At 35.7% G+C, this 25,525-nt stretch overlaps 1 protein-coding gene across 2 annotated transcripts in view; it reads right to left on the reverse strand.

Annotated features, from left to right (window-relative positions):
- LOC114251812 (synaptotagmin-15) overlaps window positions 1–25,525 on the reverse strand; it is a 99,705-nt gene that overhangs the window by 51,838 nt on the left and 22,342 nt on the right. For both annotated transcript variants that reach the window (XM_089739790.1, XM_028186210.2), the window contains exons 2-4: window positions 9,862–10,026; window positions 6,137–6,352; window positions 3,207–3,369 (exon numbers count right to left, since the gene is read on the reverse strand). In XM_089739790.1, the coding sequence (XP_089595916.1) occupies window positions 3,207–3,369; window positions 6,137–6,352; window positions 9,862–10,006 (524 nt within the window). In that variant the 5' untranslated portion in view covers window positions 10,007–10,026. The remainder of the gene's footprint in view (window positions 1–3,206; window positions 3,370–6,136; window positions 6,353–9,861; window positions 10,027–25,525) is intronic.

Genomic DNA, 25,525 nt, shown 5'->3' on the forward strand with positions numbered 1-25,525 from the left:
AAAAAACATGAAAATTTTCGCAAGGGGTAGTGAAATCTGCTTTTACTACTTAATACCAAAGATTATCTTATTGTGAAGATGTAAAACAAACTGTCAGACCTCAAGACACTCTTACCCCTTTCTGTGTGCACAGAAGTCTAAAAATTATTAATAACAAATTCCGTTGTTAGCACAATGTTGAAATATCTACCTATAAAACATGCCGTAACAGCAGACAGATGACTGTAAAGAGTTTAATTGGACATTGAAAGAGGTGAAAACCAATTTATGTACCTAGGTATAAAATATTTTATATAGGTAAAGTTCCGTTTGCAGATTGTTTTGTCAGAAGCACTTCGAATATCATTTCCCAAATACCAAATAACACAAAAGATACCACTGTACTCATAAAGGCCTATGTCACACAATTAAAAAGTAAAACGTGTCGAGTTGAAATAAAGTTGAATTTAGCATGTCCACGAAGGCTAGACCTTACATATTTTATAAATGTATTAGCTTGTGTTTAATTTTGGTCTTATTTAAAAGCTGTCCTCTGTTCCTTATCTCTAGAACTCGAAATAATAAACCTCTTCAACACCTACGGAGCGGTTAATCTTTCTGGGATTTGCATTTGATTAATTCTAATTGTTTTTTGTAAAGCGTTTTTAATAAAGATTGTAACGACTAGGCAATTGCGAAAAACGTTTTAAGATTTACGCTCCAGTTTGTGACAGCTATTTTTATTAATACAGATTTTTTTGTTTAGATTTCTCGAATTTCCTTAATTAATGGTAACGAAATATAATTTGAATATGTTTTGAATCATAATATTTGTATCAATAGCCGTCTTGAAATGGAGCATATTACTGCTTCGTGGCATAAATAAGCAAGGTGATGTTACCTATCCATATCTCCATGATAACCTGGAGCTTGACTCAATCAGTAAGTATATTATACAGTGGGCATCAATGCCCCACTTTGAGAAGGCGGCACGAGACGATAACCCTCTTGTCGTGTGTGGCCGCCGTAAATTATATACCTGATCCTGTGGATCGAATGGTAAACCGTATCTCAAGCATCGGTTACTGTCCTCGCCGAACCCGTCGCTTGCGACGAAGGGCTCGACGAGTAATTTAACCCATAAACACAGCCCAATGATTTTCTCACCGGATCTACTCAATGAGTTGCATTTGCGATCCGGTGGTAGATTCGGCGAAGCACTGCTCTTGCTAGGGCCAGTGTTAGCAACGTTTTCGGTTTGAACCCCGAGAGCTCACCTACGTGCTAGGGTAAAGCTGAAATAGCCTCTCCAGGCTATATAATTTTTGCAAATTTGATTTTTATTACACGATGCTATCACTTCTATGTGGAATTCATTCGTGAACATTTATAAATACGTATTTCATTAGTAAAATTAGTACATGGCGGCCGAATTTGAACAGCGGTATAGTCGTTTAGGTTAATGTATGAGTACAGTGGGCCTTTCCTTTAGGGCACGAAGATCATATGTTTACAACATTAATATATCTATAAAAAATCCTAATTTGAAGCCCCAGAACGTGGAGAGAAAGAAAATTATTCAAAGAGAGAATTGTTTATATCAAAATATTTCGTTTTCTTGAAACCAAAATACCCTTTTGTTTTAAAAAAAAAACTTTCAAAATTCACAATTTGATAATTTCATTTCTAGGAATATCAAATTTTTGACTACAAAACCGAGTAATTAGTAATCAAAAGAAGACCTAGAAATGACCCTTAATTTATGAGTTTATTTCGTTTATGATCAACTCGCGTGTAATGAATTTAATAATAAATCATAAATTTTCCTATTAATTCTAAAAACTCAACCCAGGTTAATGGGAAGATTGAGTTTAAGATTCACATAGTGAACCAGAGTCTCGAGTTAGGCTGTGATATTGCTTGAAATTAATCCTGCTTTGAAATTTAAGTCATAATTTTTTCATAGTCTTATTAAAGCTGAAAATGTACAAGTACTTCATAAAAAACAAGAATATTGCGTAAGGTCAACGACCTCATCACGGCCAGCCTGATGTTATGTTGTTACCGGATCCTATAGTAGGCAAAGTGAATGCCACCACCCACATTTCCATATCAGGGCGAAGTTTTATTTGCATTGTTTAACAGTGGCCAGACCCATCAAACCATGACTGGTTTTCGGTAGAATTAGGCATTATTGTGGACCTTTCATTACGCCATCACAGTACCCAGTCGACAATCTATATTAAAATTCAATAGTAGAGAACATAGCTTTTTTTAAATTTAACATGCGTTGTCTTGTTGGAAACCTAACAAAATGGTATAAAACCTTTTTTATTGTTGTCGTTGTGGTTTTTGACATTACATTTGAATTTGAATTTTGGAATGTCTCAGTTTTGTCATTCTCTTTTTATCCGTGCTATTGTACGCGATTTATAAAATTTTAAAAATATACAAATTTTATACGTACAATCCTCGCGAGTTTATTTATCAAGTTCCTTGCCAATCCTAATCATACAGTCCACTAGAGTCTTTTTTTTAAAGTAATGAAAATTATAAATTGAATAAATGCACAGACGCAAGAAAATATAATATTAGAAACTTACAAAGATACCACATGGAGAGTTAAATACGCTATAAATCGTGATATTGATACTTAATGGCAGAAACGTGTTCAGTGCTGTCCTCCATTAAAGCCATTAAATATCTTTGTAACAGACCATTTTTTCACTAAGTTTCTATTAAAAAGCACTTATATTGTAACAGAATAGCCACTGTGATAACACATTTTGACTAGCATCAAGATAATGTGGAAAATTGGACGGCTTGAGGTATGCACGAGAAAAAGAAAACTTAATTTCAAATATTGAACGAACATTGCTATTAATAAATAAGTGTAACTAGGTTTTGTGGGGGTAAAGAACGTCTACGGTAATGCCTAATATATTTTTTTTTTTTTTTTTTATTGCTTAGATGGGAGGACGATCTCACAACCCACCTGGTGTTAAGTGGTTACTGGAGCCCATAGACATCTACAACGTAAATGCGCCACCCACCTTGAGATATAATAAGTTCTAAGGTCTCAAGTATAGTTACAACGGCTGCCCCAACCTTCAAACCGAAACGCATTACTGCTTCACGGCAGAAATAGGCAGGGTGGTGATACCTACCCGCGCGGACTCACAAGTGGTCCTACCACCAGTAATATTAGTAATATTAAAAATACTTACATATAGCAAGGGGCTGAGATGTCGTGTGGTGGATACACCAATATCGGGGGTGAAGGCGTAGGGGACGGGCTGTTCTTGCGTCTACGAGCCACGAATACTCCAGCCATCACAATCAAAAGGACCAAAGCCGCACTTGCACCACCCAAAGCCACGAGTACTGCCTCTGTTAAAAAATAACTCTTATTCCAATGCCATTAAGCATGCAAAGATATACACGTGATCTTTTTTATAGGGATAATCTGTTCTGATAAATCTTATGTTAGAGGAAGTCTGATAGTGGCACATGTGACAGAGAAGCCGAGAAGTGCGCGTTTGGGATTGTATGGACATGTGATGAGACGAAATGAAAATGAGGTTGCTAAGAGAGTGTTAACTATGAATGTGGAATGATATGAAAACATGTTGCGCCGACCCCAAGTGACTCGGAGAAGGGCAGGAGAATGATGATGATATGAATCTGGGCTTTATTGTCTTAGAGGTTTTTGGACTTCGTTCATGATCTAATAATTTACAAATCGGATTATTATGTACCCTTTGATGTAATAAATGAATTAGATGGTATTTATTTTCAAAATGCATGACATGTGGACAAAGTCACTGATTAACGTGTGCTTAGTGACTGGAGCCCATAAATGTGGCACCTACGAACTAGGGTCGTTGAAATAAAACATAAGAAGGTCAATTACATTGCATTATCAGCTGTCTTATTATTCGACCTAAAATGTTAGACATTCATGCCGTGGAAATGTGTATCGAAATGTCCAATAAGATTATGAACTTGTGAATTAATTAATTTTAAGTTTTATCGCATATGAAAATGTTTCTGTTATTAGTATGTATACATTAATAAAGTTATTACTAATTTTAATAAATAAATAAAAAAGTGAAAAGATTAAAGCAATGATGAAATATCGCCCTACATTCCCCTGGTAGATAGGGTTGAGCATCCAAAACGTTGGCTTTGATCCTGACATAACAATTTCATTTTACGCCGTCGCGTCGGGTCGTTAACCGGGCTTATTGAAAGAAAATATCAGCTCGCGTCAAAATATATTTTCGCTGTGATGATCATACTAAACATCGACCAGACTATTGCTATGCTCTGAGGAATCGTTCGAGATGATACCGGCGTCTCGTTTTTACCATCGCACCGCCCGCCACCGGAGTAGAGTTCATCCATACTACCTGGAGCCACTGCGGTCATCCACAGTGCGTTTCCAGATATCTTTTTTGCCACGTACCATCCGGCTATGGAATGAGCTCCCCTCCACGGTGTTTCTCGAGCGCTATGACATGTCCTTCTTCAAACAAGGCTTGTGGAGAGTATTAAGCGGTAGGCAGCGACTTGGCTCTGCCCCTGGCATTGCTGAAGTCCATGGGCGATGGTAACCACTCACCATCAGGTATGCTCGTCTGCCTACAAGGGCAATAAAAAACAAAAAAAAGCATAACTGAAGTTAAAGGTCTGAGGAAATATGAAATGGCGATACGGACGCCTTTATCGTCTTCATTAAATCCTTCCGTTTACGAGACACGTCGTGAAACGCCCACAAGTACTAACAGTAATATTATTTCGTGAAATATTTACTATACCACTATTATTGGTATTGGACACGTAATTCGGTCAGGGATTTTATATAATAACACCGTGAATTCTACAGAAGATACAGAATTTCAAATCCTGCTACCTACTTGCTAACTTAAGACTACTTCTCTCTATTGCTTGTCTTTGACGTTGAAGAATTTCGCCTTTCTATGAACTTTTCTGGTGGTAGGATCTCTTGTGAGTCCGCACGGGTAGGTACCACCACTCCGCCTAGTTCTGCCGTGAAGCAGTAATGCGTTTCAGTTTGAAGGGCGGGGCAGCCGTTGTAACTATACTTGAGACCTTAGAACTTATATCTCAAGGTGGGTGGCGCATTTACGTTGTAGATATCTATGGGCTCTAGTAACCACTAACACCGGGTGGGCTGTGAGTTCGTCCATATAAGCAATAAAAAAAATTACATCTCTATTTTGCCAATCTCGCGATAAAAAGAGGCCTAAAGGCCCACTATAACTTGGGAAGATTGACTTGGGGAGACTGATTTAATATCTTGTAAAAAATAACAATTTAACATCCAAGTCGAAGGAATCATTAAAGTGGTTGATTTTAGAACCATTTACAAAGATAATCGTAGAATTTTTTAAAATGAAAATATGCTTCAGACTTTATTTAAATATACGAAAATCCACCTAATGTTCATGGATTAAGAAATTCATTGCTTCACTATTAATATAGTGAATCTACAAAATGTGAATACCATTTTCTTTGTTCTTCACGAGTCGTAGCGATAATTTAAAACTAATTTTACCGTTTAATCTCGCTTTTTATTATTGTAATCTTAAATTATTGTAATCTTATATTATTGTCGACATCATTATTACTTACAGTTTTCGTGGTCATAGACGATAGTTAACCCGTCATTTAATTATGTGAAAACATAGTTACATATTTAAATGACGGGTTAATCTATTGTATCTGATAGCTACACACTGGGATAGAACTTGAGATGGAAAGTGAGTTAGCTTACCCCTGTACGCATTAAAAACTTTTGCCGACCGCCTGCCTGATTCTACCTTTACTTTACCTTACATAGACGGGTCAGGTTAGGTTGAAAATTAAATAAAGATTTCCACTGCAAAGTCAAAATTAGGTAAACAAAGGTCTCATGCCCGAAGCTTTTTTGTGAAACCATTATTACGCATTCAAACATCTTTGTAGTAATGAGGAATGTAAAATCAAGAATAAGTCATAAAATTTGCAAGTAAAAAATATGAATATCCCGAAAGATCATAGTATCTTGTTTAATTTCAACGCGACATTGGCAATGTGTTTTATTATTATTTAAACAATTATGTTCAGAATAATTTTCAATAAAAAAACTCACCTCGTAAATTCACAGCATTAGCTATCGAAAATTCAGAGACGGAGCTTGTGGTAGGAGCTTTTTCGAAGCTCGCTTGGATGGAAGAGCTTTCTAGGTGCCCCAAAGCTTCGACGGGTTGCGGAGCTACTGCTTCGTTGTAGTCTTGGTGCCGGTCGTAATAATCTTCCACCTGTTTTGCATTTGCGTCTTCGCTGCCTCCGTATTCAGAATCGTAATCTGTTAGAATAATTTATTTTGAAATTATGATTTTACTTTGGCATACAAACAGAACATTAACTCTATGAAAGAAGATAAACGAGAGAAAGGTGTGGGTACTTGAGTGGAAAAAGAGGACTTGCTGCGTCGACCTCACATAGTGGGAGAAAAGAGAGAAAAAGAAGAAATTATAAACGAGGTGGTTGAGAACGCTCTCTAAGGAAGACAGGTGGACAGACAACAATAGCTAGTGTGGTTGATATCTCACTTGTTAACGTAAAATTATCGTGATTAATCCATATATGTATTAAAATAATCAAAAAAGTATTCATACTATAACTGTTTTTTTCCTGTCTCACTAATACTTAATCGGAAAGGTGTTACTTTATTGCCTATTTGGCATTTGGAGTGAATCATTTACATACGCTCTAAAAAAGTAGACGGAGATTAAATAGAGGCAAAAACGATCAAACCATACATCTTTGTAACAAACAAATAAAAAAAAATGTGTTAAGATAAATATAACTTTAAAATTGCCTGTAAATGATAGGGATGCATTACTTTTATAACAAAAGGCTTTTTCTGTGTTACGGCATTATTTAAAGAGCAACGTCGAAGAAAATACAGAACTGAAAAGTTCCACGCTCAGGTTCCACGTAAAAGAATATTAAAACTTTCAGAATAGTCAATATGACCTATATCCGTTAAGCGCTAAGGCTTAAAATAGGTCGGCTAGTGATAAGAAAACAGTAATGTCAATAACGTGCGCTCTAATGGGATAAACCAGGTGTGAAGATATGAAAGCAATTCAATATGATTTTAAAGTGTAAAGAAAGTATCTCCAAGGGATGACATCGAAGGATATTGGCAATTTGACGATAGTAAAACTTTATATACAAGTGAAATAACATTTACATTTACTCAGCTATTTCATTTTTCCACGGAACAAGACGAAACATGTTTCTTTGGTGATAAAACTCTTGAAAACCAACATTTCCTAGATGATATAGACAATAACTGGTCGCCAGAATGCCTGAATAAGGTAACGTAAATGCTAATCTACCTTAAGAGTCTAAGTCGAATTCTTAATATAAGGTATTCCAATAACGACGGTTTCTTGAAAATTGGCATGCATGAATTCTACCTGCTAGAAATCATAGAAATGTCTATTTTAAATCTTTAAGGATTTATATTTTTTCTTTTTGTTTCTTCGTGTGTATTGGGATTAAGAAAAGTATCATCCAAGTGATGAGTATACTGGTTGTCAATTTCAAATTGGTTATAAATTCATATTAGTACGTAACTAAAACTGCTCTCAGTATTCATAGTGAACGCCGCAGTTACTACAACTAATTTAGATTATATGTACATATTTTTGAAAAGAGCACAAAAAAATATGTTCCCGACGAAAAACAAAGACATATTTTGATGAAAGTCTTTCAAATTATTCTCTGAAATCCGAAGTAAGGAGATGGAATTTGAATTATAATGGGGCTTTATTCAAAACGATTGGCTTCTAATTTTCATCTCGAGAGGATTGACAGCGTCGCGGAATTTGTGAGTATAAAATTCCTCTTTGAACAAAAATATGTTGTTGTAGCTAATATAATATAGGTTAAATGTCTTTCTCAAAATATCTTGTTCGGAATTTTAGATTACTATAAATTATTGAATTGGTTTATATTTATGATAAACTCATGAAAATTTGTTAATTTAAATTAGTTACCGTAAAACATTTTAAGCCTTTGGTGTGTAATGAGCTAAAGTTGAAGATTCTTAAGTCTACGTACTTTTATACGTAAAGGGGATTGCCCACTCTCCATAGTGTGCTAGGCCCAAGATGGACATCAAATATTACTATAAAAATGTACTGATTCAAATTCTTAAATGTATTGGATATCTAAAAAATATATTGAAATTGACGCCACTATTATAAAAAATATAATAAAAATAAAAACTCGTTTTGAGGTTAATTTTCTATATAAATAAGTGTCGGATTATGAGATACTTCAAGAACTTTTCTTTTCTTAATGTTTAAGATGTCCCTAATGTATTTTTATCCAATAGGGTATAAAAAACAAACTTAATTCTTTAAATATCTATATTTTCTTCATCTTCATACACAATTAGTATCATCTAAAAATAGCAAAAGAGAGCATATACACGGTTTTAAATCTCGGTCAGGGTAAAACCACAATTCACACAATGTTTTTTAGTCGTAGTATGAAACGTTATTGATAAAAGTAAAATAAATCGAAGAAAAATCAAAACACATCCATTTTGTACGCAAGCACAACACCACGAGCAGCAAGCGAAGTGTCAGTCAGTCAGATTAAATTCAGTGTTGTCAGTATAAAGAAAAATAATTACATGAAATTCATATATCGATTATTTTTTTAAATAACCGATAATTGATTTATATCTTAATCTTTTTTTTACGAGTAAACATTATTTTTTATGTTTTTGTTTTAGTTGTACATATTTAAATAACAATACTAGAAAAGTTTTTTTTATTGCTTAGATGGGTGGACGAGCTCACAGCCACCCTGGTGTTGCTAAGTGGTTACTCCAGCCCACAAACATCTACAACGTAAATGCGCCACCCACCTTGAGATATAAGTTCTAAGGTCTCAAGTATAGTTACAAGTTAAAGTCCAAAGGGTATGTCTTCGATGTTATTTTATGTGCATAAAATCCATTAAAGTCGATTGATTAATGATAATAATTAAAATGATTTATTTATATGTTTTATTTATATACTCAAAATATTTACTTTATACGTAAAAGGTTTTGAAGCTGGCAATATTTTTCCCGCAAAAATAAAAATCCTTGTTTTTTCAATAGAGTTACTTTTTTTAAACTACTTATTGTAAACTGTAGTGGCGCTTATTTGCAAGAAAGTAAATGCATATTTATTTATGACAAAATTAATGCACTAAGTATTTTTTCTATAATCTATTGTCCGCTTTGGGCCTAAAATGGGCCATCCCCTTTTTGCGAATGTCATTTTATCAAAGTTGTTTGTATCATCCGTAATTTCACCAAATAATTAAATTTCATAATTTATCGTAAGGCTAATAAAGGATAGATATAAATAGAAATGTGGTGCTGGAGAAGGATGCTCCGTATATCTTGGACTGAGCATTGCACCAACACCTCGATTCTAAAAGAACTAAATATCTCTCACAGGTTGTCGTCAACAGTGCAATCCAGGATTCTTCGATATTTTGGACACGTATCGCGACGGCCAGCAAAATCTATCGAGAAACTTGTTGTTCAGGGTAGGGTCAATGGTAAGAGATCTCGTGGACGAATCCCCACGCGCTGGAGTGATCAGGTGAAAGATCTTTCTGAAACCCCACTTAACGAGTGTGTGCGCCGGGCCTCGGTTCGCAAACTATGGAAAACATCTGTCAAGGCTTTAATAAGCAAGAATTCCACATGACCACGACTGCTCTGCCAAGAGCAACCGATTATGCTGATGAATAAAGGATAATTTTGTTTTTATATATATGAGAGATGGTACCCACCTGAATATCTCTCCTGTTCCCTTAATATTTCTGCAGGGTCTACCGGCGGAGCGTACCACGGCCTCCGCGAGTACACCTTCTTACTCGTCACTGTCCGATCGCTAAGATCAACGTTCCGATAACTTGAAGGAGACAGGTTTAACATCTCTAAGCATCTGTTGATACCTGAAATACGAGTGACTATGAATGACCTGTGAAAAATAGCAAACAATAAACATTTGTTAGTTGATGATTTAAGTTGAATTCCAATGCAGAGTTGCTCAATCGCTCGTTTTCATATTCTTATTAATTTAAATTTAAAGATTCAAAATTTCAAATTTAGAAGGGTATCTAAATTAGACGAATCGTGTCATCACATCTGTAACGTTGCCAATTTTGATTAAAATGTTATGGGCTGTTACGATTTATAAAAATTAAATACAGTATTGACTAAAGTTCAGTAAGTCAGAATTATTTTCAGCACGAAAAATTATTCCGCACGATGCATTTAAAGCTGAGCTTAGTCTTGATTAAAAAAACCTATTAAAGAAGTTCTCGAAAAATGTATTCATAAAGCAAATTGTTTCATATTTTACTGTTGTTTTTCTTTACGGATACGGAAATATTGAGTCGCGAAGTTTCACGTCAACGACAAATTGCAATGTTTTCTAATGTCAACGAATTCTTTTTATAAATCTAATATGGATTTCCATTATGTTATCTGGGTTTATCCGAAATAAAATTATTGTTTTTGTAATACGATTTGTCTTCTGTCAACCTATCTAATTGATAATCTTAGATACGAGTATTTTCCTGTTTTCTTTATCCCAACATAGACCATGAAAAATTTTGAATGTGACTACGAAAACTTCTTTTAATTGTTTTCATTGCTTCTGTTTCATTGAACGAATGAACTAAAGGTCAGCCATGTGATAAGTTATTATCGAAATCCATGAAAACCACAACGGAATGATTTCACTTTGAGACATGAGATTCGAATCTCAATCTATTCTATAATAATTGTTCCAATCTACAGAATGGAACATATGCGCGACATAAAAATGACAGAAATAGCTTCACTATTTAACCAACAATGTCGTCGGAAACTTATAGTACATTATAAAGTTTTGAATTTAAAATCTGACTAATAATTCATTAAGGTGTTTTAAGTAGAGTACGAAATAAAACAAAAGATTAAACTTAGTCCCCGATTAAATTCTCTTTACGCAACAATTTTGTAAAAAGCCGTAGCCAAAATCTCGAGTTCTAGAAAATTCCTTCAGGGACTGATTTTAATAGTTATGGGCCGAGCAATTTGGCGGTTATTCTAGTCTCAGATTCGAGGAAACGTACACAGAAACGAAACACAGCAAATTCGCTCTGATAAACTGTCTGGATTACAGATGGCGACCAGAGACCCTTGATAAATCGAAGCAACAAATAACAGTCAGCATCGCTTTACAGGATTTGGAAGGACGTCCGCGTCACGGGGCACATTAATTCAAAGGATCCGATTCGGTTAGATTGCCATTCCCTGTCGCCAATGCAACTTGATGTAATTTATTGATAGTGCGGGATTTTCATATTAACTTATATAGAACCTTTTTTGGAACGAAGTTCCTTATGGGACGATGCGGAGGGGTACCCTAACCGGGAAAAACGTCCGTAACGTAAGATTTTTTCTATTTAGTTTGTTACCAACAGATGTCGCTGCACGTAAATTCAGCAATTCCTGAATCGCGGTGTCGAGATGTTACACAGTTGATAGAACTTCTCGTATTTCTGGTATTTTATGAATCGTTGTGAATAAATTAAAGTGATAACTTTGTAAAGTAGTTCTTTTTTATAAATAAAAAAATCATAATAAAAAAATTATACCCGAATAATTATTTTCTTTATACCTCGAATAGAACTTAAAATTAATATTTTTATAATAAGGAACTTCGTTCCTATCCGGTGTCCCACAACACCACACATCTTTTTTTTTCCTGCCCCACTTGTACATTACTTCTCGGCCTACCTGGTGTTAAATGGTTGCCAGAGCTCGTAGTCACAATAACATGAATGTTGTGGTGGCAGAATATCGACTATGCCATCCTTCGAAACCGAAGGCATTACTGCTTCGCAACGAAAATTCGCATAATGGGGGTATTTATTTACCCGTGCGGGCTAATATGCTTCCCCCACACTTGCATTTGAGTACTTAGATTTATCTATAACGACAAATTTTGCGTCATCGTGATTCCTCAAATTCCTCAGAAGCTCATAAAATAAATACTAAACACTTAATTGTTTGTTCGCAAATATGTTGAAAAACTCTACCAACAAAAATGTTGCTACAAAATTATTTTATCGTGAATGTTTTTTTTTGTTATGCCGGTGGACGTTTTCATTTAATCTTTGTCATTTTTTCGATTATTCGCAGAACTTCTTTAGAGTATTCCAGAGTATTCCAGATCCCTCAAGAGTGTTCCAGAAACATTCCGAGAGTATTAGGAATCTTGCCATCGATATTTCGAACAATGTTCAGTATCGGAGTCAATCAGAAAGGTAATACCAAGTTCGCTTTTAAAACGTTGTGGATCCTCAAGAGACCGAACGGTACTTCAGTCCGGGACAAAAGCTGATCAAAGCCCAAGTGCAACCTGACGTGCTGCAATATTACTCCAGCTCTGGACTTAATTCTTCCAATTGGTCCATCGTGTAGTAATCCATTCACGGATTGTTTCGAAACTCTGTGTCCACGGAGAGACTTTGGTTCTCTGTGTGTTTTGTGTTGTATAATCTATAGGAGTGTCTAAAGGGTTGTTTGATCCCATCAGATACATTTGAATATTTCACCACCCGCCACCGAAACAATATGTTCATACTATCTGAAACCATTGCTTTTATTCGTAGTCCGTTTTCAGAGATAATTTTTTACCACGTATTGTCCGGGTTTTGGAATGCCCGTGGTAAAAAATTGCTTTCCATTACTTCTCGAAGGTTATGACAAATATAATCCACCTCTTGGTAGACAGTGTTCTCTGTATTTCTGATGTTCATGTACATCGGTGTCCACTCACTATGGACAGTCTGATCGTATTTTAAGGTGATGAAAAATAAACACTGCAAGTAATAGAAGATTTAAGTCTGCTTTTCAGGAAGTACAGATATGATATTTCTAGATATATTATAAATAAAACAATATTTAGAACTTTACTACGAGTATTGAACAAAAGAAGTTGTAAGCATATTGCTTATAGCCATTATGAAACATTTGAAAGATCAAACATGTTTGATGCTCTCCATGTTGATACAAAAAAAAAAAAAACATTTCGAAATTGAGCATTTCAATAATTCGAAAAACAAAAAAAAAAATTTGCAACAAAAACTAAGCGAACAGGCTGATCGATTGCCTACACTAAGCGAGTTCCAATCATTCCTGGAATCAAGATATCGAGCACTCGAGTTTTTAGAACCAAACCAAAGAAGAGAGTCTAGAGGCAAAGATGCAGTGGATAAACCGAAGGTGTTCAGCGTGACGACGTCTGCATCCTGCTCATTCTGTTCGGAAGATCACTTGCTTTATCAATGCAAGAAATTTGTACAAGAAGCAATCGAGAATCGCCGGGAGTTCATCCAGAAGAGAAAACTGTGTTTCAATTGCTTCGGAGCTAACCATTCGGTAACACAGTGCAAACGACGCACGGCTTGTCTTTCTTATATTAAAATAAGAAATTCAAATGTTTTAGTCATGTTAAAACCTAGCTAAAATTAACGTAATCCGATGTAGGTAAACATATTATTATTTTGTAAGCAAACATCAAACAGATTCTAAGTTCTAAGTAATATTTGTTGAAAGCTCTGTATTTATTACGTCCAAAAATAGTTTCCATTTGCGATCTTAATCGATAATATTTAGACAGAAGCTATCTACTATCAGAAGAGTATGTTCTTGTGACCTACAAATATTCTATTTGATGGAATAATAAAGTAGGCGAGTATAAGTTAATGGAGCCTGGCTATTTCAACCAAGGAAAGTCTCTATTTTGTGTCAAAACGAATCCCAATTGTTCGTGTTTTCTGATGCCAACTCTTGAAGGTGCTTACATACTACAGTTAACGCTTCTACAACATGAAATTTAACCGACTTCAAAAAAGGACTTCGACTTAGACTGTTTTTTTATGTTTGTTACCTCATAACTTTTGACTGGGTGAATCGATTTTGATGATTCTTTTTTTATTAGAAAGCTGACGCTTCCCTTGTGGCCCCATATAAGTCTTAAATTTCCATTAAGTACGTGCGCGACGGTGTATAACTCAATAACTCAATATCACGCCAACCGATTTCGATGATTATCGTTTTTAGTGTATACATATTAATTTGTTTTAGGATATCTTTTTTTTTTCTATTTGAAGTCAGTTTTTGTTAAAGCATGTCTATTTACAATTATTTACAACGCGATTCCATTCTAACACGAAAAGAAAAAATCCCCAGAACACTCTTATAACACGATACTTCTACAACACGATAACGAGACTTTTGTTTATAATTATTTAGAAAATGACATCATGCATTATGAACACGCAGTTTAGGGGTATAATCGAAATTTTAGATAAAAAAATATACACACAGGCATAGTTGCGATATTTCATTCTGAAAAAATACTCTCCTTTTTCTACTGGCTTCTAGTCTCATATACCTAACACGATTCTCGTAAAACACGGGACTTTGTAGGAACCTATCCACCGTGTTATAGGTATGTATTTACATTATAGTAATTTCTTCGATTTTCTCGAGTTGTAGACTACATTTACAGATCAATATCGAGATTATTATTGTCATTTTATTATTGTCAGCCTTTCGAATACTTAATAATTCTGGTCCCCACGGACGACTTATATGTTAATTATGTTTCTTTTCATAATATGAACTATAAATTCATAATGGAATTTATTTCTACACTGCTAATTAAAAATTACATTCTAGTCAGCATAATATTCAAATGCCGAAGAACGGTACTTTATAAATAATGCAATTAAAATAATAAATGCTAGATTAAATAGTAAAAGCAGTTTTAATTTAAAAAAAAAACATGTGATAGTATATGATGCCGACAGCTGTTTTTATATGGTATTATAATTTATACTATTGGTCCCGTAGTAGTCGAAATTTGGCTATAATTAATTGAAATTTGAAGTTTGAACATTATTATCCTTCTATTATCAAATATTATTATTATACTTCTATAATCACAGATTCGCCAAGATTACACTATAGACAAATAATATTAAAGAAAAAAAAGCTAACCTATTCTCAATTTAACCACAGACTTTAAGTAATAATAAAAGTTTGACAATAAACAAAGAGTATATATGTGTGTGTGTGTCAAATACATGACTTAATGTATTATTAATGCATAATTTAAAAAAATTAGCATTCTGCACTGTCTCTATATTAGTGTGTGAAATTTATACTCCTCCGTCCGCGCAATTTTCGTAAAAAGGGGTACAAATTTCACGTATTAATAATATATATAGATATATTTTGTATTACATTTGTAACTCTAAATCTAAATACATAATCTAATACTACACTACACTAAATAATGCAAATTTTTTCCTTTGTAGAGTACATTTTTTATTTAAGATGATAATCGTGACATCGAAAAATCTCAGAAATCCGGTAACTTTTATATAGAATAACCATATAGAATTCCTATATTGTAATGTACCGAACCGTAGAACCCTTGAGGAATGTTAATACATACATTACATTTAACGGCGAGGAGGATTCCGTCTTTGCGTTTGTGCCTCACTAATCCCCACAAAAGCTGAACTAATTAGATCGGGTTGGAGTTAAGTGACGTTTCTATATGATTTAACCTTTAACCTTTGAAGCATATTAATCATTTGAGTAATTCGAAGATACATTTTAAAGCTATTGCATAACTTTTATCGCGGGCTTTGAGCGCGGCGACTGAATCAAGAAATTCCGTAACGAAAATAACCTGACACCCCCACTAGGCCTACTATGTAGCTCGCGTTCAACACATTCCCACGTTGCACTACACCATGCTTGTGAATAAGCGCGCGGCGTGACGTTACACTGCATGAGCATCATGAAAAGTCTGCCCATCTCTCTCTCACGCGGTCTAGCTTATGAGTGTGAAGGGGACAGTTAATGTTTTGCTTTTGTTAATGTTTATAAATATAGCATGGTCTTATTTTTATTATTGTTTTAATATTAAATTATTATTATCTAATTGCATAAGTTGATAAAAATGCTTTGCAGTAGCTTTACAGCGGCAGTCCCCGAGTGCCACACGTGTTTTTTTGATGTACGTATTAATCTAATACACTGTTTAATCTTTTACTCCACCTTATCCCACTAGGTGGGGTCGGCACAGCTAATTTTTCTCTTCCATTCTCTTCTATCAGCCGTCATCTCAACACTCACTCCTCTCTCTCTCTCATATCGTCATTCACACACTCCATCCATGTCTTCTTCGGTCGACCTCTTCCCCCTCTACCTTGCACTACCATTTCCATACATCCATACATTTAGAAGTGGTCGTGGCCTAAAGGATAAGACGTCCGGTGCATTCGTGTTGAAGCGATGCACCGGTGTTCGAATCCCGCAGGCGGGTACAAATTTTTCTAATGAAATACGTACTCAACAAATGTTCACGATTGACTTCCACGGTGAAGGAATAACATCGTGTAATAAAAACCAAACCCGCAAAATTATAATTTGCGTAATCACTGGTGGTAGGACCTCTTGTGAGTCCGCACGGGTAGGTACCACCACCCCGCCTATTTCCGCCGTGAAGCAGTAATGCGTTTCGGTTCGAAGGGTGGGGTAGCCGTTGTAACTATACTGAGACCTTAGAACTTATATCTCGAGGTGGGTGGCGCATTTACGTTGTAGATGTCTATGGGCTCCAGTAACCACTTAACACCAAGTGGGCTGTGAGCTCGTCCATCCATCTAAGCAATAAAAAATAAAATAAAAAAAAAACTCCTAGTCACATGCATCTTCTCTCTGCGCATCACATGTCCATACCACGCTAACCGTCCGCTCCTTAATTTGTTGTTTACCGGGGCCACTTTCACACTGTTTAATATAGTCGAGATAATAATTAATATAGATTTTGGAAGACATGAGTGGATGAAGGGGTTAAGTACCATTTTTAAGGTTTTTGAGTTTTTAGAAATTACAGTGATGAAGGAGTTATGTACGAAGAAAAAGTACAACTAACAAAAGTTTGTTGCCCATTTCCTCAAAATTAATTGATTAAAATTGTATCATAACCACTTCATCCGTTCATGTCTTCAATTATAACGGGCTTAGTTTTTATTATACGATGTTATTCCTATGTGTAAATCACGTGGAGGACACAAGTATTTCGTGAATACGGGTTAACATGTTCTTCATTACAAAATCGCGACCTGCCTCGTGGGTTTGAACAGCGGAATAGTCACGTCGCTCGATACCAGGCCTTACATCATCAATTTATTTTTTATATATTTTTTTTATTGCTTAGATGGGTGGACGAGCTCACAAGAGGTCCTACCACTAGTAACGACACTATATTTCTTAAATGCATTTGTTGTTTTGTTAAAACTATAATCCAAAACTGGTCATAAAGTGGTCACTGCCAACCATATAAGCTGGCAATGATACGAGTCTCTCTGCCCACCATTTTTTTAAAAACAATGAACAATCACATATCCAATAACCCCAATCTAGCAATTTATCGTGTGTAGGTATTTTGTAAAACATAGCGACCCCGGTTATTCGAAATAAACAGCTACACAAATTTTGGATCTGGTTTTACCACGCAATTATTTATTTTAAAATTTCAGTCGTCCAATTTACGACTCTTCTCAGACTATTTTGTCTACTGAATTTATTGCTACAATAAAATTGATATAAATTTGTTTATGATATGAATTATTCAAATATTCCTCTGGAAATGTGGAAATACGACATTTTGGAAAGATTAGGGGACGCTATGAAAGAAAATTAAGTGGACAAACTTTTATTAATATTTCTACTACCACTATGGACTATGGGGAATAAGTCTAGCTACAGATTAACGATTTTGCAATGCTGTATCTTCTAAATATCTTCTGAGCTTTTATATATTTTTTAGTATTTGATGTTAACCAATGGTTATCCGAATGTTACTAGAAATATTTTATTAAGTTCAATTAGTAAATTTATGTGATAGTATGATACATCTTACGGACAGTATTGTATATCATGAGCATATTATGCTAGAGAACTCGCCTTTTCACAGCACATACAAGTATAATATTGTTAAAACTTTGATGATATATTTTATTTACTTATTGCTTAGATGGGTGGACGAGTTCACGCTCCACCTGATATTAAGTGATTACCGGAGCCCATAGAGAACTAAAGCGTATATGCCGCCACTGATCTTGAGACAAGAGTTCTAAGGTCTCAGTAGCAACAGTGCAACAGCTGTCCCGCCCTTCAAACCGAAACGCATTTCGGTTTCACGGCAGAAATAGACAGGGCGGTGGTACCTACCCGTGCGGGCTTACAAGACGTCCTACATCAGTAATTACGCAAATTATAATTTTGCTGGTTTAGTTTTTATTACAAGATGTTATTCCTTCGCCGTGGAAGTCAGTCGTGAACATTTGTTGAGTACGTATTTCATTGGAAAAATTGGTACCTGTCGGCGGGATATCGCTTGATACCAATGCACCGACCTTAACCTTTAGGCCACGTCGACTATAATCTAAAGATGGAAGGCGGCGTTCACGTTGTGACTTCTATGGATTCGAATTACCGCTTTACAGGCGGACTGAAAGCTCGTTCACTAATCTGCACATTAATTAAATAGAAAAATAATTTGAAGAACTTATATACGCGTAGTTAAGTTAGTTCACTATTAAGCACTTTTTTTTTAAATACGTATCTATCATCTGTTCACGAATGACTTCGACCGTGAAAGATAAATAATAAAATTAAACCCCCTTAAATTATGAGATCTTCATGCGGACTTGCGATAGCTTACGACCTATCTTATGTTAGATAGTTGCCGGCACCTAAAGACGTCATAACGGGAACAACTCAATCGGATGAACCGTTAGCTAGTTCACCCATTTAGTGTAATAAAAAGTTTGTTAAGTCCAAAATATGTTTTCATCGTCGTATACTTACGATTCTATACCGATTATTAAACAGCCCACGAAGCCTTACTCATAGAATATAAGCGGTATTCAATTTCTTTACGACCCGAATCATTCAAAAATTCGCTATAAAAGACCAACGTAAATCTTTTATAAAGGTTGCTCAGTAGCCTCCAGGTAGGCAGCTTTCTTTTTAATAAGGCATAATAAAAACCCTGAAATATGTCTTCAGTTAATCGTATTTACCGTTTCACTGAATCGCAGAACATTATAAGTCTTGTATTTACTCCATGATCTGTCAGTTGAAAGGGATGCAAAAAAATAGTTTTCATGAAGGTTTTTGGAACGAAGTTCCTTATGGGACGATGCGGAGGGGTACCCTAACCGGGAAAAAACATCCGTAACGTAAGATTTTTATTAGTAATGCACACAGTGTACGACTTAACTTTGTAATAACGCACAAAAAATAACATATTTTATTATCATTCATTGACCACGATCTCAGAGCGTTCGTTTGCGCAATACACTAAGTCTTATGCAAACAACCGTGAATGAAGTGTACCACATTAAGTTCGCACGTTACCGAATGACCATGGGTTGTTCCGAAGCCTCCAGTTTTATTTTCTTTATACCTCGAATTTAAAATCAATATTTTTATGATAAGGAACTTCGTTCCTATCCGGTGTCATACGACACCACACATCTTTTTTGTTTTAGATAGTGATGTGATGGCTCACCTGGTATAAAACTACTATCGGAACTCGTCAATAAAACGAGAATGCTGTGAGTTTAAGACATGAAGTCGAAATTGGGTTGCAATGCTCGTACCGGATTACGTGACAGAAATAGGCAGTATGATGAGAATCACCTGTACGGGTTTACAACACGTTCTACTATCGGCAAATGCAGACCGGCTTTATAATCGGAGAATATATCGGAGAACACTACTGTGCGATTTCCTTTAAATCTTTTAGTCTTTTTTTTATTGCCCTTGTAGGCAGACGAGCATACTGCCCTCCTAATGCGGAGTGATTATCGTCGCCCATGGACATCAGCAATGCCAGGGGTAGAGCCAAGTCGCTGACGACGCTATCGTAGATGTCTTTGTGGAAAAATGGAGTGGCGCTATTCTATGTAGATACCAAAAAGTCAATTGCAATAATATTATGTCATTTACACTTCATTAGAGTTTTTTATAGACGTGGCTAAGCGACAGCCGGCAATTATTAATGATTAAGCATTATTAATTATTAAGGAAGACTATAATATTCGTCGTCGTGGCCTAAATGATAAGACGTCCGGTGCATTCCTATCAAGCGATGCACCGGTGTTCGAATCCCGCTGGCAAGTACCAATTTTTCTAATGAAATACGTACTTGACAAAATAAATGTTCACGATTGACTTCCACGGTGAAGGAATAATATCGTGTAGAAAAAATCAAAACCCGCAAAATTATAATTTGCGTAATTACTGGTGTTAGGACGTCATGTGAGTCCGCACGGGTAACTACCATCACCCTGCTTATTTCTGCCGTGAAGCAGTAATGCGTTTCGGTTTGAATGGTGATGCAGCCGTTATAACTATACTGAGACCTTAGAATTCATATCTCAAGGTAGGTGGCGACATTTACGTCGTCTATGGACTCCAGTAGCCACTTAACACCAGGTAGGCTGTGCCAGTTCGTCCACCTACCAAAGCAATAAAAAAAAAATCGCCAGGATCGCACAACAATAACACTGTTGCGACTACCTATTAGGCTGTGAGCGCTTGAATTTTTTTTATTATACTACGTGCGTTAAGGACTTCGCTGTTGACATTTCAATTAAAAAGCTCTAGCTATTGTCGCGAGTAGACGACTGTACGTGAACAATAAAACAAAAGCGTCAGTAGTCAGTAGTCGAAAACTGTAAGTACTTCGCTAATTGACATAGTCCCGGAAAGTGGAACTAAATTCAGCTTGTTTTCTTTTTTCGTACAACTTAACTTCGACGATAGGATAACAAATAATAAGCAATTCCATGAAACAAATAAGTTAAATAACTGCTTTACCATTATTTTGTTTTTTTTTATTGCCTAGATGTGTGGACGAGCTCACAGCCCGCGTGGTGTTAAGTGGTTACTGGAACCCATAGACATCTACAACGTAAATGCGCCACACACCTTGAGATATAAGTTCTAAGGTCTCAGTATAGTTACAACAGCTGCCCTACCCTTCAAACCGAAACGCATTACTGCTTCACGGCAGAAATAGGCGGGGCGGTGGTACCTACCCGCGCGGACTCACAAGAGGTCCAACCACCAGTATGTTGATTTTGCGCGTTTGTGTTTGTTTATTTGAGAGAGAGAGAGAGAGAGTATTCTTTATTGTACACCAAAAAACAAATAAACAGTGCGATACATTAAACACAAAAAGTACAATTGGCGGTCTTATCGCTAAGAGCGATCTCTTCCAGACAACCATCAGGTGGACAAGAATCATTTGGAAACGAACTACGCGCGGTGTACCAATCCAGTGAAATACATATGCATATATGTACACATACATATACACATACATAACATATTCTGTTTAATTCAGAGTTTTCGACGGTTAAGTTTGTTGGTGTATTTGGTGCCCCCAATTGACTGCGTGAGTATCAAATATCACTCCCTCTTTTTTTATTATTCGGAAGCAAGGGCTACTGGTGCCCCGGATGCCTTTCCAGTTTCACCAGGACAGGTGGTGTTAATCCGCGCACTGACTGTTGCTGTTTTATTGTTTGTTACTTTCAGTTTGTGATGTTAATTTTCACAAAAAAATTACATATCCGACAATATACATAAATCGACCAATATCAAGTTCAAGCTGATTCAGAAATAAAGAAATCAATTAATTTATTATTTTAAAAATTAATTTCAAAATGGACAGAAAGAACATAATATTGAAAAATGACTTTAATGTTTATAGCTGCCCTGCTTCATAGCTTAAAATGCTTCTACCATCGAGTCGGGACTGGCCCACTTAGAAGATTCGATATTATTACACGATGTTATTCCTTCATCGTGGAAGTCAATCGTGAACATTTGTTGAGTACGTATTTCATTAAAAAAAAAAGGTACCCGCCTGGGATTCGAACACCGCTGCATCGCTCAACACGAATGAGTCTTTAGCCACGACGACTTCAAAGTGCTAAGTGTAACGTCTAACTAACTCTCCGACGAGTTCCACAAGTATATCATAACTTTGCGAGAACGAGAATAGGCACCAATTGCAGCCCCGGTGAAAAACTTAATCCTACTAACATTATAAATGCCAAAGTTTGTGAAGATTAAAGAATATTTGTTTCTGTTTCACGCAGAAACCACTTAGTAAATGATGATGGAATTTAACAATGTGATTATTCGCTAGCAAATAGGCTATTATAATCTATGGCTATGAGCATCCGAGTGGTGAGAAGCGAATAGTTAGTTTCGAGAAATATAACTAGTCAGGTCATAAGTATTGTCACACAGTAAAAACTTTTCTTTTAGAATGCTGGCCACAAAAAATTTTATTGAATTCGAATTTGGAATTGTTCATGAAAATAAAAATTTATACTTTTAGATATTTCACTCATTTTTAAATATGGAGTGGATGCTTAAAGAAGACCGTGTTGCAGTTATTGCGTTGCATCGTTGCGGTTACGCGCCAATTCAAATTTTTAACATACTGAAAAATTTGAATATAACCAAAAGATTCGTTTATCGTACCATCAAACGATACAATGAAGACTCTAGTGTAGATGGACAGGTCAAGAAGTGGTCGCCCTCGGTCTGTTAGGACTCCAGCCGTGATAAAAGCTGTGAAGGCGCGAATTCAAAGAAATCCCATCCCAATTTGGAGTCACTCAAGACATCCTTGGTTAAGGCAGCCGCCGATATTGACATGGACCTCGTTCGTGCTGCGATAGACGACTGGCCGCGCAGATTGAAGGCCTGTTCAAAAGGCCTGTTTATTCAAAATCACGGAGGTCATTTTGAATAAACTTTAGTGTCATAAGAATCTATGTATTGTTAAGTTCATTTTGGTATATGAATGGTTACATAATGAATAAACTTGTTTCAATTATTTTACATTAAACATGTGACAGAATTTATGACCTGACTAGGTATATATTTCAAAGTGGTAGCGATAGTCAGTCACAGCTTATTAAATAGGTCATCGCTTTTTTACTCGTAGCTAAATAAATTTTATTAATGTTTACATAGATTTCATAGTATTTATGTTTGTTATATTATTTTTAAATGCCTTACTTTGATATAGTTTTAAGTATCTACCTACTTAACCTTATGAACTTGCCAATATTTTCTCAGTTTATTCAGGGCTTTCATTTTTAAAGATACGTTCACTAACTTACAAATGATCACTGTATTCTTGCATAAAAACAGCTAATACAAATTGGAAGAATATTTATTTTCGACCATTCCATCTAAGCAAGTGATGTCAGATAATGCGCAATCCCTCCATCCCCAAAAAGGTAAACTTACACTCTTATTGTGTATGACCTTTAAGATTTATTATGATACGCGATAGGTTTATCTTTGAATAGGTATGTTCTTAATTTACCCATTAAAGCCGCTTATCATTAAGTAACAAATATTTACAAATACTATTGATATTTTAATAAACACGCCATCAGTCAACTACCCACTTTTAACTGGATCGAATGACTATAGTAGAATTATTTTGTCCGTGCAGTTTGGGTCATAAAAAATCGGAGCGGTGCAGCGAGTATTTCGCTCTCTCTTCCACTCACGAGCCTTATGGACGGGCATAGTGATGCGCATTATTGTTGTCGATAAGCGTTATCGATAGTGCATTTAGTTTTGTCATTTTGTGAGTTAGTAATACAAATTAAAGAAAAAATCACTAATCAAACACTTACACTACATATCACCGCAGCAAGTTAACGAGAACGGCAGAAATTAACACTTGGTAACTTTTCGGGGTCTATTCTCATTTCAGTGAAATTTTTTAACACATTGTTGAACATAACACGTGCTTGTGCTGATAAATTTTTGCCAACAAGCAAAATATTAGAATAAATTCTGCCGTTTTGGTACAAACAAAGAAGTAGCCATTGTGTCACTAAAAAAATTCAGAGAGCGAATGCACAAAATCACATTTCTCTTCGACATATGTACTATAATTTGTAGGTGACTCGTAACATAACAATGTCTCACCACCCTTCGTATACCACCCCGCCGCGGTGTACCTGTCTTCGATGACTCATTTGTTTTTATCGATAATGGCGTTGCGCCCGCGCAACAAGCTCACCGCCCTAGCCGGGCTATGTTTTATGACCCAAACTGCACGGATAGAATAATTCTACTATAGTTCACGGTATAAATTGGTAGCAAGCGATAACACACTTCAATGTCATTAACATTGCCAAAACATTTTTAATTGTTCACAATTGACAGTTAACGGACGGATGTACGTTTGATTATCGATCAGCCCCGATTTGGGTCAGATATCTATCTTGAAGAATATTTCAATTATAACATTAAATTAATAATTAACTGTTAACTGAACGGAAACTATATCAATCCGTTTCGAATCAATTTCGAACGCTATATTGTTGAGTATAATGGCACCCTTTGGAGAGAGTAACTTACTTTCAGTAACAAAGAACATTAACAAACTTTCATTTACTAAGCAAATAATTTAGCATACATTTTTTCTTTGCTAAACGATTCGAACAGTGAAGCACTTAGGTTGATTAAAAATTTAAGACGGCCGTGGCCTGACCTGTTTTAACATCCCGTTTTTATTTAGTCATGAAAACACTAATGGCATAATTTAGACTGCTTTCGAGTTAGGTCAGTCGCAGTCGCACTGAATACTTAATTAGTTTAGAAGTATGAAAAAATATCCGTATCGAATATTGAATATGGACTTGGAATATTGAAAAAAAAAAATTGGTTGTCTGTAAAGTCGGTTTACTGACGATAATTGAACGTGACAACGTCATAAGAAAATACTGATGGAATGGTTTCATTTTTCATTTGTCGCAATTATCGTTGCTATAGACAAATGACACCACATTCACTTTTCACTGAACTTCATACTTGACGAAAACATGTAAATTGTATAGCAGCTGTCCACGCGGATGCATCGCTCACTCAAGTAGGAGAGGGACAGATGTCGAACGCTGCCGAACGCGGAGGCCTATTGTGCCTCTTTGTCGCTCGTTGAGCGCTCTCGCTTGCACTTCAAGCCTTAAATGGAACGCCTCAGAACGAGGTAACGCCGCATGAGTCATGTTTTTTCGTGCGTGCAGTCGGCTCCATCGAATTATAAGACGTTGTCACGTCAAAAAAATGTATGTTGGATGTTAGATTACACTTACGTTGATAACGTGTTCGACTAACTAAATCAAACAAATTAATAAAGTAAAACCAAAATAAATAAATCTTAATATTAGGAATTATTTTGCCAATAACAAATTGTCTTGTACGCTGAATCACGCACTCAAATTCCAATTCATTCACAAATACGTTACACACACG

The sequence above is a fragment of the Bombyx mandarina genome, chromosome 03 (assembly GCF_030267445.1).
Source record: "Bombyx mandarina strain Sakado chromosome 03, ASM3026744v2".
In the NCBI taxonomy this organism is placed as follows: Eukaryota; Metazoa; Arthropoda; class Insecta; order Lepidoptera; family Bombycidae; genus Bombyx; species Bombyx mandarina.